Here is a 13,370-nt window from a genome sequence, read left to right as displayed (position 1 = left end):
CTCCTTTAAAACTGAAGTCAGTGACTCTACAAGATAGAAAGAACAGAACCAAAGCATATGATAGAAAAGAAGAACAAATACACATTCAAAGGTAGAATACAGCCCACATGTCTGTACACTGAAAGAAATACAGGACAAATCCATACGTAACAAATGAATGGATGCAGTAGCCTCCCTGCAACACAGTACACACACAGTATGTAACACAAACATCAAAACAGGCCTAATCGATTTAAATTGTATAACAAAAAAGAAAAGAAAAACAAGACACAAATTCCTCTGCCCCTGCAGGAAATATTTAACTTAAATCATGCACATGAACTAAAATAACTGAACACATATTGGTCCCTGGCCAGCTGCCCACTGCAGTCATCAGGGAAGATGGCAGGATTGTCTCAGTCCATGTGTAATGCACTTTTTTGGAGGGGGGGGCTCCCTCTCCTTCGTCAGGCCACATTTTTGAGGACAGTACAGGCCACATTCATGTCACATGACCTCAAATGGCTGACCCTAAAGTGGTGAAGACAGTGAAAGTGTACCTTCAGGAGGTCAAAGGTCCTTTGGATCCTGGTCCTTGTCCTGGCATGGGCATGACTGTAGGCCTGCTGTGGTTCCTGGGGGTCTGTGGATGGTGTCAGGAGAAAAGGAGGTAGGTAGACCCCCTGTCCCCCAGAAACACACCAGACAATTCACCTGTCGACACAAAACCTCAGCATCGCAACCTCATAAATACAGTGACATTCTGGACACAGATCTGATGGAAACAGTGGTATTTAACAGAGGTTGTGTGGTTCACCTTGTGATCGGCACTGACAGATTCCAGAGGTCCGATAGACTCAGGAGTCATGGACCGAGCCAGAACCAGAACACTGAGACAAAACACTGATGAGACAGTCGGCATGGACCATCTGAAATGATACGATGAAGAATATTAAACCAAACAATGAACATCACAAGCAATGAACAGTGTTCATGAACCCATAAAGGTCCAGCACTACTTTAGTGTCAGTTCACAAATGAATGTTCTCTATATCTAACCTTTCTTAAGTGATTTATCTCCATTTATTGTAATATTATCTTCTGTAGTTTGTATTTTATCAGTATAAATCAGATATTTTCCTATATTTCATTCACTGATCATGTAGATGTTCATTAAAGCTCAGATTAAAGTTGATGGTTATTACATCAGAAACAGATCAAACTGAATAAACAGTGTCTTTTTCAGTCCAATCTGTCATTAACTGAACATAAACCCAGTGTGTCCATCCACTGTCATTGATCCAGCTCTATGGGTTTGACTGGTGAATCAGTGTTGGAGAAGATGACGGTGTTTCCATGTTCACCACGGAGCCTCTGAACGTCCAAATGGGTCATATTTGATGATCATGAAAAGATGAAGAACTGTATTTTACACCAATTATTGACATGGATTGATAGAATTAGTGGATCAACAGGTATTAAACAGTTTAGATCAGTAGATGGTTTTGGTTGGTGATGGATGTTTGGGTCTTTATGGGTGAACTGACTTCATCATAGTCATGAATCACAATAAGATAACTTTATTTATCCCACTGAAATTCACTGAAGTCAGTGAGCTCATGTATTTATCAGAGTTATTCAGTCTGATGCAGTTACATTTACACAGTTTCACTCACATCTACAGTTAGTTTAACTTACAATTTCACAACTCCATTTTTGGAGGTTTTAATTAACTATCTGGATTGTAATTGTGATGGTTTCAGCGGAACAGTGAGTGTGTGTTTGCGCGCTACTTACTTATTCAGGTGGTCTGCAGTCCTTTACCGCTGTCTCTCATTTTTGTAATTGTGGTGGTGTTGTCTTTCTTTTTGAGTTGGTCCTTTACTTCCTTGTCAGCCAAAATGATGAGTTTTGCATCCGATGGGGCAAAGTCTGCTGCTGTAGTTACCATGGTGAATCAGTGAATCTGTGATTGATGTCAGGGTCTATTGAGGAAGCTGGGTGCGCACACTTATCCAGGATGAGTTACACCTGGCTCGATGAATCCGTGTCCATTCATCCTGGGTTGGTCTTTGTGAAACCGATTAAGCCTGGACACCCTTGTTTTGGATTCGTTGAATGTGGCTTAGTCAGTCATCCTGGATGACGGAATCCTAGTTTCATGAAACAGGCCCCAGGACCTGTGCCAAAGCTGTGGTAGGATTTTGTTTTGGTCACCAACACTAAAACTGCAGTCACATGCCCCTAGGTCTGGGAAAAATATAAAACATGACACAAGTATAAGAGAAAACATGTAAACATTCAGGTTGACAATTTCTCTGTGCATTTCGGTTAAATAAATTGAAAAAGGAAGGGTTAAGTTAGAACACAATATACCAAAGCAGATGTAGCCAGTCCTAGTACGATTACAAATCCTACTAGGACAGATTGAAATTTTAGTTTGTCCTAGGACAAACTGAAATCCTATCTGTCCTAGGGTTAGGGGGGGTTAGGGTTAGTGTTAATCTTCAGATCCTAATTTCTTGTAGGATTTCAGTTTGTCCTAGGACAAACTAAAATTCTTATCTGTCCTAGTAGGATTACGAATCGTCCTAGTAGGATTACGAATCCTACCAGATTTCAATCTCTACTGTGACATAGCCATGATGACAGCGCCCACTTGTAGTGGTGTCAGACTTGATCAAAAATTAGGTTTTTAGAAATGTAAAAGTGGATCCCTGGCAGCACTGACACAATTACCAATGTTGTGGCTAAGTCTACTTAGCTATTGCACTAAGACTCCAGTATTTTCTGAGGGCCCACAGGTCAACATACACAGTTTTATGTCTGCAGAAATAATGGTTTGTCTGAATGTAGCTTACCTAAAACTTAATCTTGTTTATCTGCAATGACCAATGAGAGTTTACAGAAAACAGTTTGTTCTCCTGATTGGAGGCTCTTACACAGTCTCTGAGGCTACGACATGTGGACAGGGAATAACCAAAGCTAGTTGACTCTACTGGCGGAGCTGAGGTGCTGACAAGGTTCAAGCAGGCAGTGTGTTGGTGACAGGCGGAAAAGTAGTAACCAGAAATCCAAACAGGGCCAGACACAGGAGACGTGGTCGAAGACAGAAGACACTTCAGTTCACCAGGGAGCAGGCAGGGAGACGAGGTCCAGAACAGAAGGCAGGTGGGTTTACCAGGAGGCAGGCAAGGAGAGTGGGTCAGAAACAGGTGAAATAGGCAACGGAAAATCAAACAGGAGGTGATCGCTAGAAAGTCTTGCATGAAAGCAAAAGAACAATCTGGCAATGACACGAGAGCAGGAGAGGCAATATGTACAGACTAACTAATGAGCAGCAGCTGTGTCCGCAGGTGAGGGGAGTTGAACTGATGAAATGGGTGTGACTGACCGGGTGGGAGAGAGAGCAGAAAGATATATGTATTTTAACTTTTCATTAAAGCCCATCTAGGGACCGGTGCTGCAAATTAGCTTTTGCTATAAGCACTATGATGCATGCATGGGATTGTTGTGTTACAGCTGGTCTATGTCTTTTGTATCTGTCCCTATCAAATAAACCAAATAAATAAATAAATAAATAGAGATATGACAGATTCTTTACTTGTCAGTATACAGACACACGTAGACATGCACCAAGCACCAAAATTAACCTTCTGCTTTAAGCTCATCACTAGAACATACAGACACCACACACACTGCAGCCTAGGAGCAGCGGGTTCAAAGGCTACATGGAGGATTCTCACTCACTAACAAACCTGTCAGTCAAGGCTGCCATGTCCTTAATCATGCATAACATTTTAATCATCTAAAAACCTACACTGCTGCCCTCAGTGGCAGAAGTGAGTGTCCTCAGCTTCATTTTGTGAAATGTCCATCCTGTTTTTATCGTCATTATGTCCAGACTGTATTATATACAGCACCACACATCTCACTGACCCCTTCAGTCATTAGTGTACAGTTTAAAGCAGATTCTGGATGTGTGTGCAGGGAGAAAGTGAACTGGAATTTAAACACTCCTATAGGGCCTCAAACTCCTGCTACAAATAAATTGCACAGCCTCACTCACACTGACACACATACACCAGCACACAAAAGGTACAAGAAACAATGTATGGAACCAAACCCCATCAGCACCAGTCACTTTATCACACAAGTAGAAAAAAAAAAGCTGCAGCAGGAGGACAGGCAGAATGGAGCAGGATCGATATTCCAATACTCTCCTGTCTGCTCCACTGGCCCCGACATTATCCGGCATCATCGCAGTGGACACAGAGAAGACAAATGACTCCCATGTCGGGAACATGGGACCAGGGAGGGAAGGGAGGGGGGATTGGGGTGTGATGAAGTGTAGCTGCTGTGGGCTGATGGGACATGAGATGTACTGTACATCCTGAACATCAGCCCTGACAGTGATGACGTCTTTTCCAGACCTGATGGTGCAGGTGTGCGGTAAAAATGGAGCAACAGGAAAGAGCCTGGGTGTGCTGGAATAATAGGGAAGAAGAAGATTACCTGGAAGATGTACCTGGAAGCCCCCCACCCAGAAATGAGCAGACAAACAGAACATTTTGCATGTCTTTATCAGCTGTGGAACAACATAGAGGCTGCACAAATTGCACTACCTGACACAAACTGTCAAGGGAAGCATATATATAAATGAACCCACACAGTCAGATGTGTCAGATGCATGCCCTGCGGTGGGTAGGCAGGTAGTCGCGTGGATTGGGCAGGTGGAGGGGGCAGGGTGGGGGCCTGTGGATGATATGTGACATTTCCAGAGTGACAGACTTGTTGCAAAGAGAGAAGGTACAGGAATGAGGAAAGATGGATGAAGGGGAGAAACACTCCCTTTGTACCACAAAGAGCCCTCTGTTGTTTTTGATCTCCTCTGACTTCAAAGTGCAAAATTCTGTTTTTATTCCCGGCAGAACTCCCTCTGTTGCCTTATCACACATCTCATTTGTGGGGCTCCAGACAAACAGACAGCAGCAAGGGGTTGAGGGCCCCTACTAGACTGAGGTTTGGCAAATTAGATTTCGCAGTGATTGATGCTGAATCAACAGCTGAAACAAAGTGTGTGTGTGTGTGTGTGTATGTGTGTGTGTGTGTGTGTGTGTGTGAGGGGTCTGATATGAAGACGAAGAGAGGAAGAACTCAAAAATAAGAAAACAGAATAAAAAGTTGCACAATATTTAGTTTAAATATAAATTGTTACTATGACAAACCTAATGCCTCTCGCATGCATTTAAATGTCATTTTGTATCTTCATCATGCTGAACATTACAGTTTATTTTTGCAGGGCCTGTCTATCTGTCTGTCCGTCTATCTATCTATCTATCATTGGAATTATATCAGGGGTGTCCAATCCTGGTCCTTAAGGGCCAGTATCCTGCATGTTTTAGATATTTCCCTCTACCAGCACACCTGACGGTCATTATCAGGCTTCTGCAGAGCTTGACGATACACTTACCATTTGAATCAGGTGTGTTGGAAGAGGGATACATCTAAAACATGCAGGATAACGGCCCTAGAGAACCAGGATTGGACACCCCTGAATTACATAGTTGAAGAACATATTAAGACTTAACCATTTTATAATTAGAATGCAATATGTTATAACCACAATTTTTATGTTTTGTAATCAAAAAGTATTATGATATAGCTATGATTTCTATGTTTTGCTGATTTGCTCTGAGTTGTGTGACTTAATGACATTGGAAGGTTACAGGTTTCAAAAAGGAAAACAGAAAAATACAGAGTGTCACAGGTGGGTTAGCTTGGTTTTTAGGAGGGTAGAGTGTGGGATTAGAATGGATAAGTGAAGAGTACAATGTTTCATTGTTAAACTAGGGACAGAGATAAGAGTTTATGACGCCTGGGGTGCAAGGACAGGGGGTAAAAATGAAGTGGTCAGGTGTAGTGTGCGTGACATGCGAAGGTATTGGCTGAAGTTAGGAGTAGGAAGACGACACCCCATAGAAGAGTGTAAAGAAGCAGGAAAAAGATAATTCGGAGCTCTTGTGGACTGGGAGTCAGAGAGATGGGTCTTTGACTGAGATTTCATGTTGGCTAGGGATTCTCTGTAATCTTGGTGACAAGTACAACGGAGGACCCAGAAGTAGCACCACGGAGTTAAGTCTTTTAACAGTTTTATTAACAAGTGAACTTGCAACAGACAGGGGACAGGCAGCAGGTTGGTCAAAGGCAGGTGGAGGTCAGGAGCTGAGGAATCCAGACGGGACCAGAGGGGCGCAGGCTGAAGACGTGGTCAGGGACCGAAGGTGGGTCGAACATCCAGGGCTGAGACAGACAGATGTGGTCGGGCGAAGGCTGGTCGTTACCGGGGCAGAAGACTTGGTCGGACGGGCAGGTAGGCAGGGAATCCAGGCAGACGGGTCAGGACGAACAGGGTCAGGATCAGAGGTTCAGACAGAAGAACGCTGGAGAGTTACAAACAGAGGTTGAAACAATCTGGCAAGAAACAAGGGGCAAAGGAAGTGGTTATATAGGCCCTAGGCTAATGAGCTGCAGCTGGGGCACACAGGTGGATGGAGTTAAGTAATTAGAAGGTGCGGCTGAGAGAGATGAGCAGGTGTGACTGAGAGAGAAAGAGAGAAAGAGAACAGAACAGAACAGACAGGGATGTGACACTTAGGAGACCACAGATCTGTGTAAGTTTGATTAATATTCATTAAATGATTGATTCATTGTTATCCTTAAATCCTGTTTCAGGTCTGTTTTATGGTCAAGGTAATAACCAATGTATCGAATGCAGGGGATAGAGAATTGGAGTCAGATTTGTAAGTAGAATCCTAACACTATCTATCTATCTATCTATCTATCTATCTATCTATCTATCTATCTATCTATCTATCTATCTATCTATCTATCTATCTATCTATCTATCTATCTATCTATCTATCTATCTATCTATCTATCTATCTAAACATGTAAAAGATGAAGTAATGCAAAACTACGGTGGCCGACAAGGGCCAAACACATCGTAGCAGCCCAATGCGTCTCAGGTAAGAGAAAACAGTTGGAAGTACAGAAATGATGCAAATTCACAAACTCAAACACAAGTCTAAACAAGATACAAAAAGAGGAACGTGGTGCAAATGAAAAAATGCGCTGCAAGAAACAAAAACAAATGCATAATCATCAAATGCTCAGCAAGTAAAGAAACGATGCAAACCAAGAAAACATCTGCAAACAAAAAATGCTGCAGTCACTACAATGGAAGTGCTCTAAACCTGCAGCCAGCCAGCATTTAAAGACAACAGACTAGTGTCAAATATAATCAAATAAGTCACATTACTGTGCTACGCTGTAACTTCAGTTTGTTCCCACTGTAGTTTGAAACACTGTTAGTCAGCTGTTCTCCATCTCCCTTTCCATTCTCTGTGTCTCTGCATTGAGCTGTTACTGGTTATGTAGCGTTTTTCGTTTGCAGATGTTTTCTTTGCATCTTTTCTGTACTTGCAGGTTTTCTCTAACTGAGATGCATTGGGCCGTTGCAATGTCTTTGGCCCTTGTCAGCCACCGTACAAAACAGATGGAAAAGATGTAACACAATGGATAGAATGGAATAAAACATTGTACAAAAAAAATGTGAGACAACAAAAACAAAAATAATACTGAAAAATGAAATGAGATTAAATAACGTAGATGATACCATGACAATAAGACAAATATGATACAAAAGGCCCAACAAAAAGAGAACAATAAGAATAAGAAACAATGACAAAAATATGAAACAGCAACCTTTAAGAAGCAACAGGACAAAATACCAAAAGATGTAACGAAACAAAAACTATGTAAAAACAATGTCAACAAGTAATAAGAACAGATGAAACACTACAAAAAAAGATGGATTGAGATGAAATTACTGTAGAAGATGGAACAAGACAAAAATGAGGATATAAGATGATAATGATAAGTAAAGGTGTACATATGGGTCCAATCAAGCAGTAACACATGGACACATTTTGTGTTCAACAGTCTCTGTCATGTAAGCAGAGTAACTTATATGCATGTATTATACATATTTAAGGAGGTATTAATAAGCGCTTTAACATTATGTGTAACAAAATTTGGGGTGACAAAATTTTTAGGTGAAAAATGTCAAATTGCTCAGTAACACTTGGACTTGAAACAGACAGCAATTTCTTAAGCTTTACGCAAACATTCAAAACATAAGGTTCTTGGCAGAAATTGATATTTAGTTGGACAAAACCTTTTAGATATTATGTTCAACTATGCTGAAAATAAATTTTAGAATAAAATAGTAAAAAATCTGTTTTATTGACATGAGAATGTGGTAACACTTGGACAGGCTGCCATTGTAACAAGTGGACAACTCTTTACAACTGGATGCATGAACCAAAATGTTGACTTATTTTTAAAAACAAGCCAGATATAATCCCAATGCTTTATTTAATGCATTTAATACTAACACAGGGTTATTTACAACTTGTGGTGGTCCATACTGATATAGGTAAATCACAAATAAAGACTAATTTCATGGTAACAGTTCACAGTCTTTTTAAGTCTTTTTATTAGATGATTAAAATTATTAAATAATTTTAAGAGGAAAACTAAATAATTAACAAAAAAAAAAAATTAAAGACATAACAAGATATTTCAATGTCAAAGAGGTAACAAAACAAAACAAAACAAAAAAAATTAACGAGATGAAATACACTTAAAAGTCAGTGTCAATCAATAGTATGGGTGTCATTCAGTGGGGCAGAATGACATCCATATTTATTGACAAAGTCAGATTGCTGTTGTAATTTGTGGGCCAGGACTCCAGGGCCTTATGAGTAGAACTTGCAATTAGATTTATCGAAGCTTGTGTGTTTGCGTGGATGTTTGTGTGTGCATGTAATTAGAAGGTATTGAAATGTGGGGTCCCTGTAGCCCAGCTATTACAGCAAAATCAATATTAATCAAAAACAGAGGTGGAAGGAGCGATGCATAAAAATGCAAAGAAACAGAGAGATGGGAAGAAAGAGAAAGACAGAAAGTTAGAAGGAAAGGAGAGACGATGCAGCAGTGGCGGCTGCTCGTCTTTAAGACAGGGGAAGCTCATTGTTGGCTTACATTAAAAAAAATGTCAAGTTATTTAAACATAAATTTGGCCCTCCGTTCCTTTTTAACAAAATGGTCACTGACCATTATTATTATTATTATTATTATTATTATTATTATTATTATCATTATTATTATTATTATCGTACCAAGTAGGCGTCTTTTCCAGGGACTGGACCAGTGTCCTCTCAATGTCCAGCAGAGCTGGGCTGCTTAGATTGCCTTGGCCTATTGTGTTGCAGGTGTAAGACTTCAGCCTTTTTAAACTACAGATGCTCCTTTCACTCCGACCTAGCCGACAGTTTAATTGATTTAACTATCTACAAAACGATATTAAACTCAAACAAGAAATGATTAAATTATGTAACTGAAACAAGAAAATGTTGAAACTATGTTAAATTGAAACAAGGAAGTACAATGAGTGTGTTTTATTTACAGTGCAAGAAATGAACGAGTAATTTCGTCGTGGTTTCTCTCTCTCTTTCACAGCAGAATGTGTGACAGTATTAAACTGAACTGTGTCAGTGAAGGAGTAGATCTGAAAACAGCTGTCAATCAAATGGGATTCAGCCTTTCGACTGATCCTCCAATCAGCACATGGGATTCTGGCGTCCAGCCCGGACGAGCTCCGCCCACAGCTTCATTCAACCCCAGAGACGCCCGGCGTCCGGGGGCAGGACAACATCGTGGCATTTATCCAATTACCGTCCAGTTTTGAGGCAATGAAAAAAAACTGTTCCACTCAGTCCCATTGAAGCCCAGAGACGCCCGGCGTCTACGGACAAATGCACTGAGCAGAGATGGAGGAGTAAACAGCGCAACGGGAATGTATGAGAAGTGAACAACATCGCGTCCGTTGATTTGTGATAAAGCTGATTCTGAACGAACTCATCTTTGAGATGAACGTGTTCTAACACATTTGTAGTCAATAAAATGTCAACACAACCGTACATATTTAACCATTTAATTTTCATAATTTTAGTGGAAGCCGGGCTTCTCTTGCAGTCTATGAGAAATCGCCACTACGATGCAGGGATGAAAGGACAGATGTGAGACAGAGATATAGAGAAGGATGACAGAAAAGGAGACATGAAAAATGGAATAGAGTAAAAAAAAAGCCTCAGTAACACCTCTTCTTAAGAACATATACTATTAAAGACTTACCTGGTAGTGGTGTTACTTTAAAATCATGTTTAGATACTTTTGTCTTGGTCAAGGACTAAGAAGACCCTGAATGTTATTTCTAGGACCAGTCCATAGTTCCAGGGATATCACTAGAGCTACAGCTATCAATTCTTTTTGTAATCAATTAATCTATTGATTATTTTCTTCAATTCTATTCTATTAAACAATACTTTCCATAGGTGAAAGAAATAGTAAAAGACATTTTTGAAAATGACACATCTACAAACAATATGTGCACTGCAGTCTTCAACACATTTGTATCCAACTTACTAACAAGTGAACATGGAACGAACATACAACTGAAACATAAAGACTAGTTGTAATATTTCTGTGAAGCTTCAAAGTTTAAAGGAGTAAGTGATAGTTCCAATGTAGAAAAGTGAGCATATAGACATTTTCTGTCTTTTTGTCCTTGTCTCTGAGCTACACTCCATGTGGTTTGTGTTGATCCTGGTATCATATGCGTCACAATAAGCGTCCATGTGAAGCACAACACTGGAACTAATGTTTAGCAGGAGTGAAATTAAGAAAATAATGCTTTGATTCAGGAAAATTGGAATCTAATCATTTTTTCTATTAAATTTGAGTCAATTAATGTATTACTTTTTCAGCTCTACTTCCATTGGTATATTTACATTTAGGGCTGCATGATTAATCGATTTTAAATCGAAATCAGACTTTTTAATCAGGACGATTTTTAGATTCAAGGGAAATCGTCAAATTGATTTCATCTGTCTCGTGCCTCCTGGCCACGCGCCTCCGGGCCGCGCACCCGTGGGCTACCGTAGGCTGTTCCTCTTATCTGTGACAGTGGTCTTTTACAGAAGTTCGTGTAATGACCAGACTTTAAATCTGTTAATGAGCCCGCAGTAGTGATACCAATGTAAGCTGTGATTTCACGCACAGATCCCGCAATTAAAATATAGCTGATTGGGGATCATTCATCTTACGTTGTCCAGGATCTGTACCGTACTGTCTTCTTCCGATCCGGGTGCGGGTCGTGGGGTCAGCAGCCTCAGCAGAGGAGCCCAGACAGCCCTCTGCCCACACACATCCACCAGCTCCAGGGATATAATCCCTCCAGCGTGTCCTGGGTCGGTCTGTTCCACGCACAGATCCCCCAATTTACATATAACCATATGGGGATCACTCATATTACATGGTCCACGCATGCACGACTGATGCCCGTCTTAAAGTGGTATCACTTCTGTGGGCGGATCACCCCAAAAAGGGAAATAAATAAATAAATAAATAAATAAATAAATAAATAAATAAATAAATAAATAATTTATTTCTCTTACCTGCTAAATTTTTCATTCACAAATGTATGTAACACAAAACAAAATATTATTTATTTTTTGAAAGATGTTGAACTTTACTTAAAGCTATTAGATAAATCTGGAAACAAAAGGGCTCTAAAAACCATCACTATTTGCTCTGATTTGGACATTGTATTGTAGTGTATTTCCCCTGGCAAACTTGTTATGTTATTTTCTTGTTGTATACATTGTTTGTATACTCTACTTCATTCAATAAAGATTTAATGAAAAATAAAAAATAAAAAAATAAAACTTCTGTGGGCCCATCACGTGATCCCATCACAGATTTGAGGCAGAGAGCAGTGCCTTGCATTGTGGGCTGCTCACGAAAATGGCATGCTGACTTCTGTTGTCTTTGGTAGTTTTACCCAAAAATCAAAATTGAAAATCGAGTTTTTCGAGGAAAACATCAGGATTTTATTTTTTGCCAAAATCGTGCAGCCCCATTTACATGTAGTACATTGTTTACATACTGCACTTGCAAAGTGTGCAAATTTTAACTAGTTACTGTCTCAACTCAAACTGGCTATTGTGCACTAACATGACTGGAAATGGAGATGTAATGTTTGTCTTTGCAGCTTTTAAATAGTTAATGTTGCATTTTTGCGTGTGGGAATATCTGCCATTAATCTTCACACATTCTTGACAAATTTGTACATCTCTGTACAAATATACTATACTATACTATACTATACTGTACTGTAGTATACTATACTATACTATACTATACTATACTGTACTGTAGTATACTATACTATACTATACTGTACTGTACTGTACTATACTATACTATACTATACTATACTATACTGTACTGTAGTATACTATACTATACTATACTGTACTGTAGTATACTATACTATACTATACTATACTATACTATACTATACTGTACTGTACTGTACTATACTATACTATACTATACTATACTATACTATACTATACTATGAATATTATATCACAGTCATTAAAGCCAGAGCCTAAAGGTTAAAATACACCCCTTCCTTTCTCATCTTGGTCCAAACTAAAACACTAAGATCCCAATTTCCATGTACTAATTTACACTTGAATTTCAATAAGCTGAAAGGAAATTAGATTTTTTTCCCAATGACACCCATAACTACAGAACAATACAGCTTTAATTGTACCAGTATTTTCTTCCAGCATATTGGCTCCACTGAACCTTTAAGAAAAACCTGAATGCCTTAATGATGACACACTGGTGATCTGTGTCAGCAGTCAGTCCTTTAGAATCATTTCCATCTGTTTGTTTCTGTTGTTAATGTTTGTATCTGGAAAATAGTGCCTACATGGGCACAGTTGGACTGCCATTCAATTCTGCTACATGACTTGTTATGGAAACTCTGTACACCCATATGAAAAGAGACACCTGCTAAACGCACACCTGTATGCAAAGATCAACATGAGATAGGTGCAAAGAGATGCAAACATGCATGCAGACACCAAAACACAAGCACAACAATGCACACAACTGCATATTCACACACAAATGTTTAAGCACAACAATATATAATAATCCCTTCATACATTAATGCATACAGTGTTTAATGCACATACAGTACGCATAGGATAAAGTGTGATAGGGATCTTTGACCATTTCTTAGCAGAGCAGCTCATCAAAAACAAAGCAGTAACTCAGACCTGAAACGCAGCCGATCACACTGCATATCATTTTAGAGGTGCTAGACCACGTTAGCCACACACATGTGCACATGCTTGCATACAAGACCGACAAATCCTTTCCTCAACACCTCCAAAAGTAATTTGTCA

At 39.6% G+C, this 13,370-nt stretch overlaps 1 protein-coding gene across 1 annotated transcript in view; it reads right to left on the bottom strand.

Moving 5' to 3' along the window:
• The window catches only part of LOC115413886 (uncharacterized), a 44,607-nt gene that overhangs the window by 20,283 nt on the left and 10,954 nt on the right, over positions 1-13,370 (bottom strand). The window contains exons 4-5 of the mRNA XM_030127019.1: positions 6,324-6,422; positions 4,199-4,412 (exon numbers count right to left, since the gene is read on the bottom strand). Of these exons, the coding sequence (XP_029982879.1) occupies positions 4,199-4,412; positions 6,324-6,422 (313 nt within the window). The remainder of the gene's footprint in view (positions 1-4,198; positions 4,413-6,323; positions 6,423-13,370) is intronic.

The sequence above is a fragment of the Sphaeramia orbicularis genome, chromosome 22 (assembly GCF_902148855.1).
Source record: "Sphaeramia orbicularis chromosome 22, fSphaOr1.1, whole genome shotgun sequence".
Lineage (NCBI taxonomy): Eukaryota > Metazoa > Chordata > Actinopteri > Kurtiformes > Apogonidae > Sphaeramia > Sphaeramia orbicularis.
The sequence above is the reverse complement of the archived record's forward strand: the minus strand, read 5'-3'. Positions and strand labels throughout refer to the sequence as shown.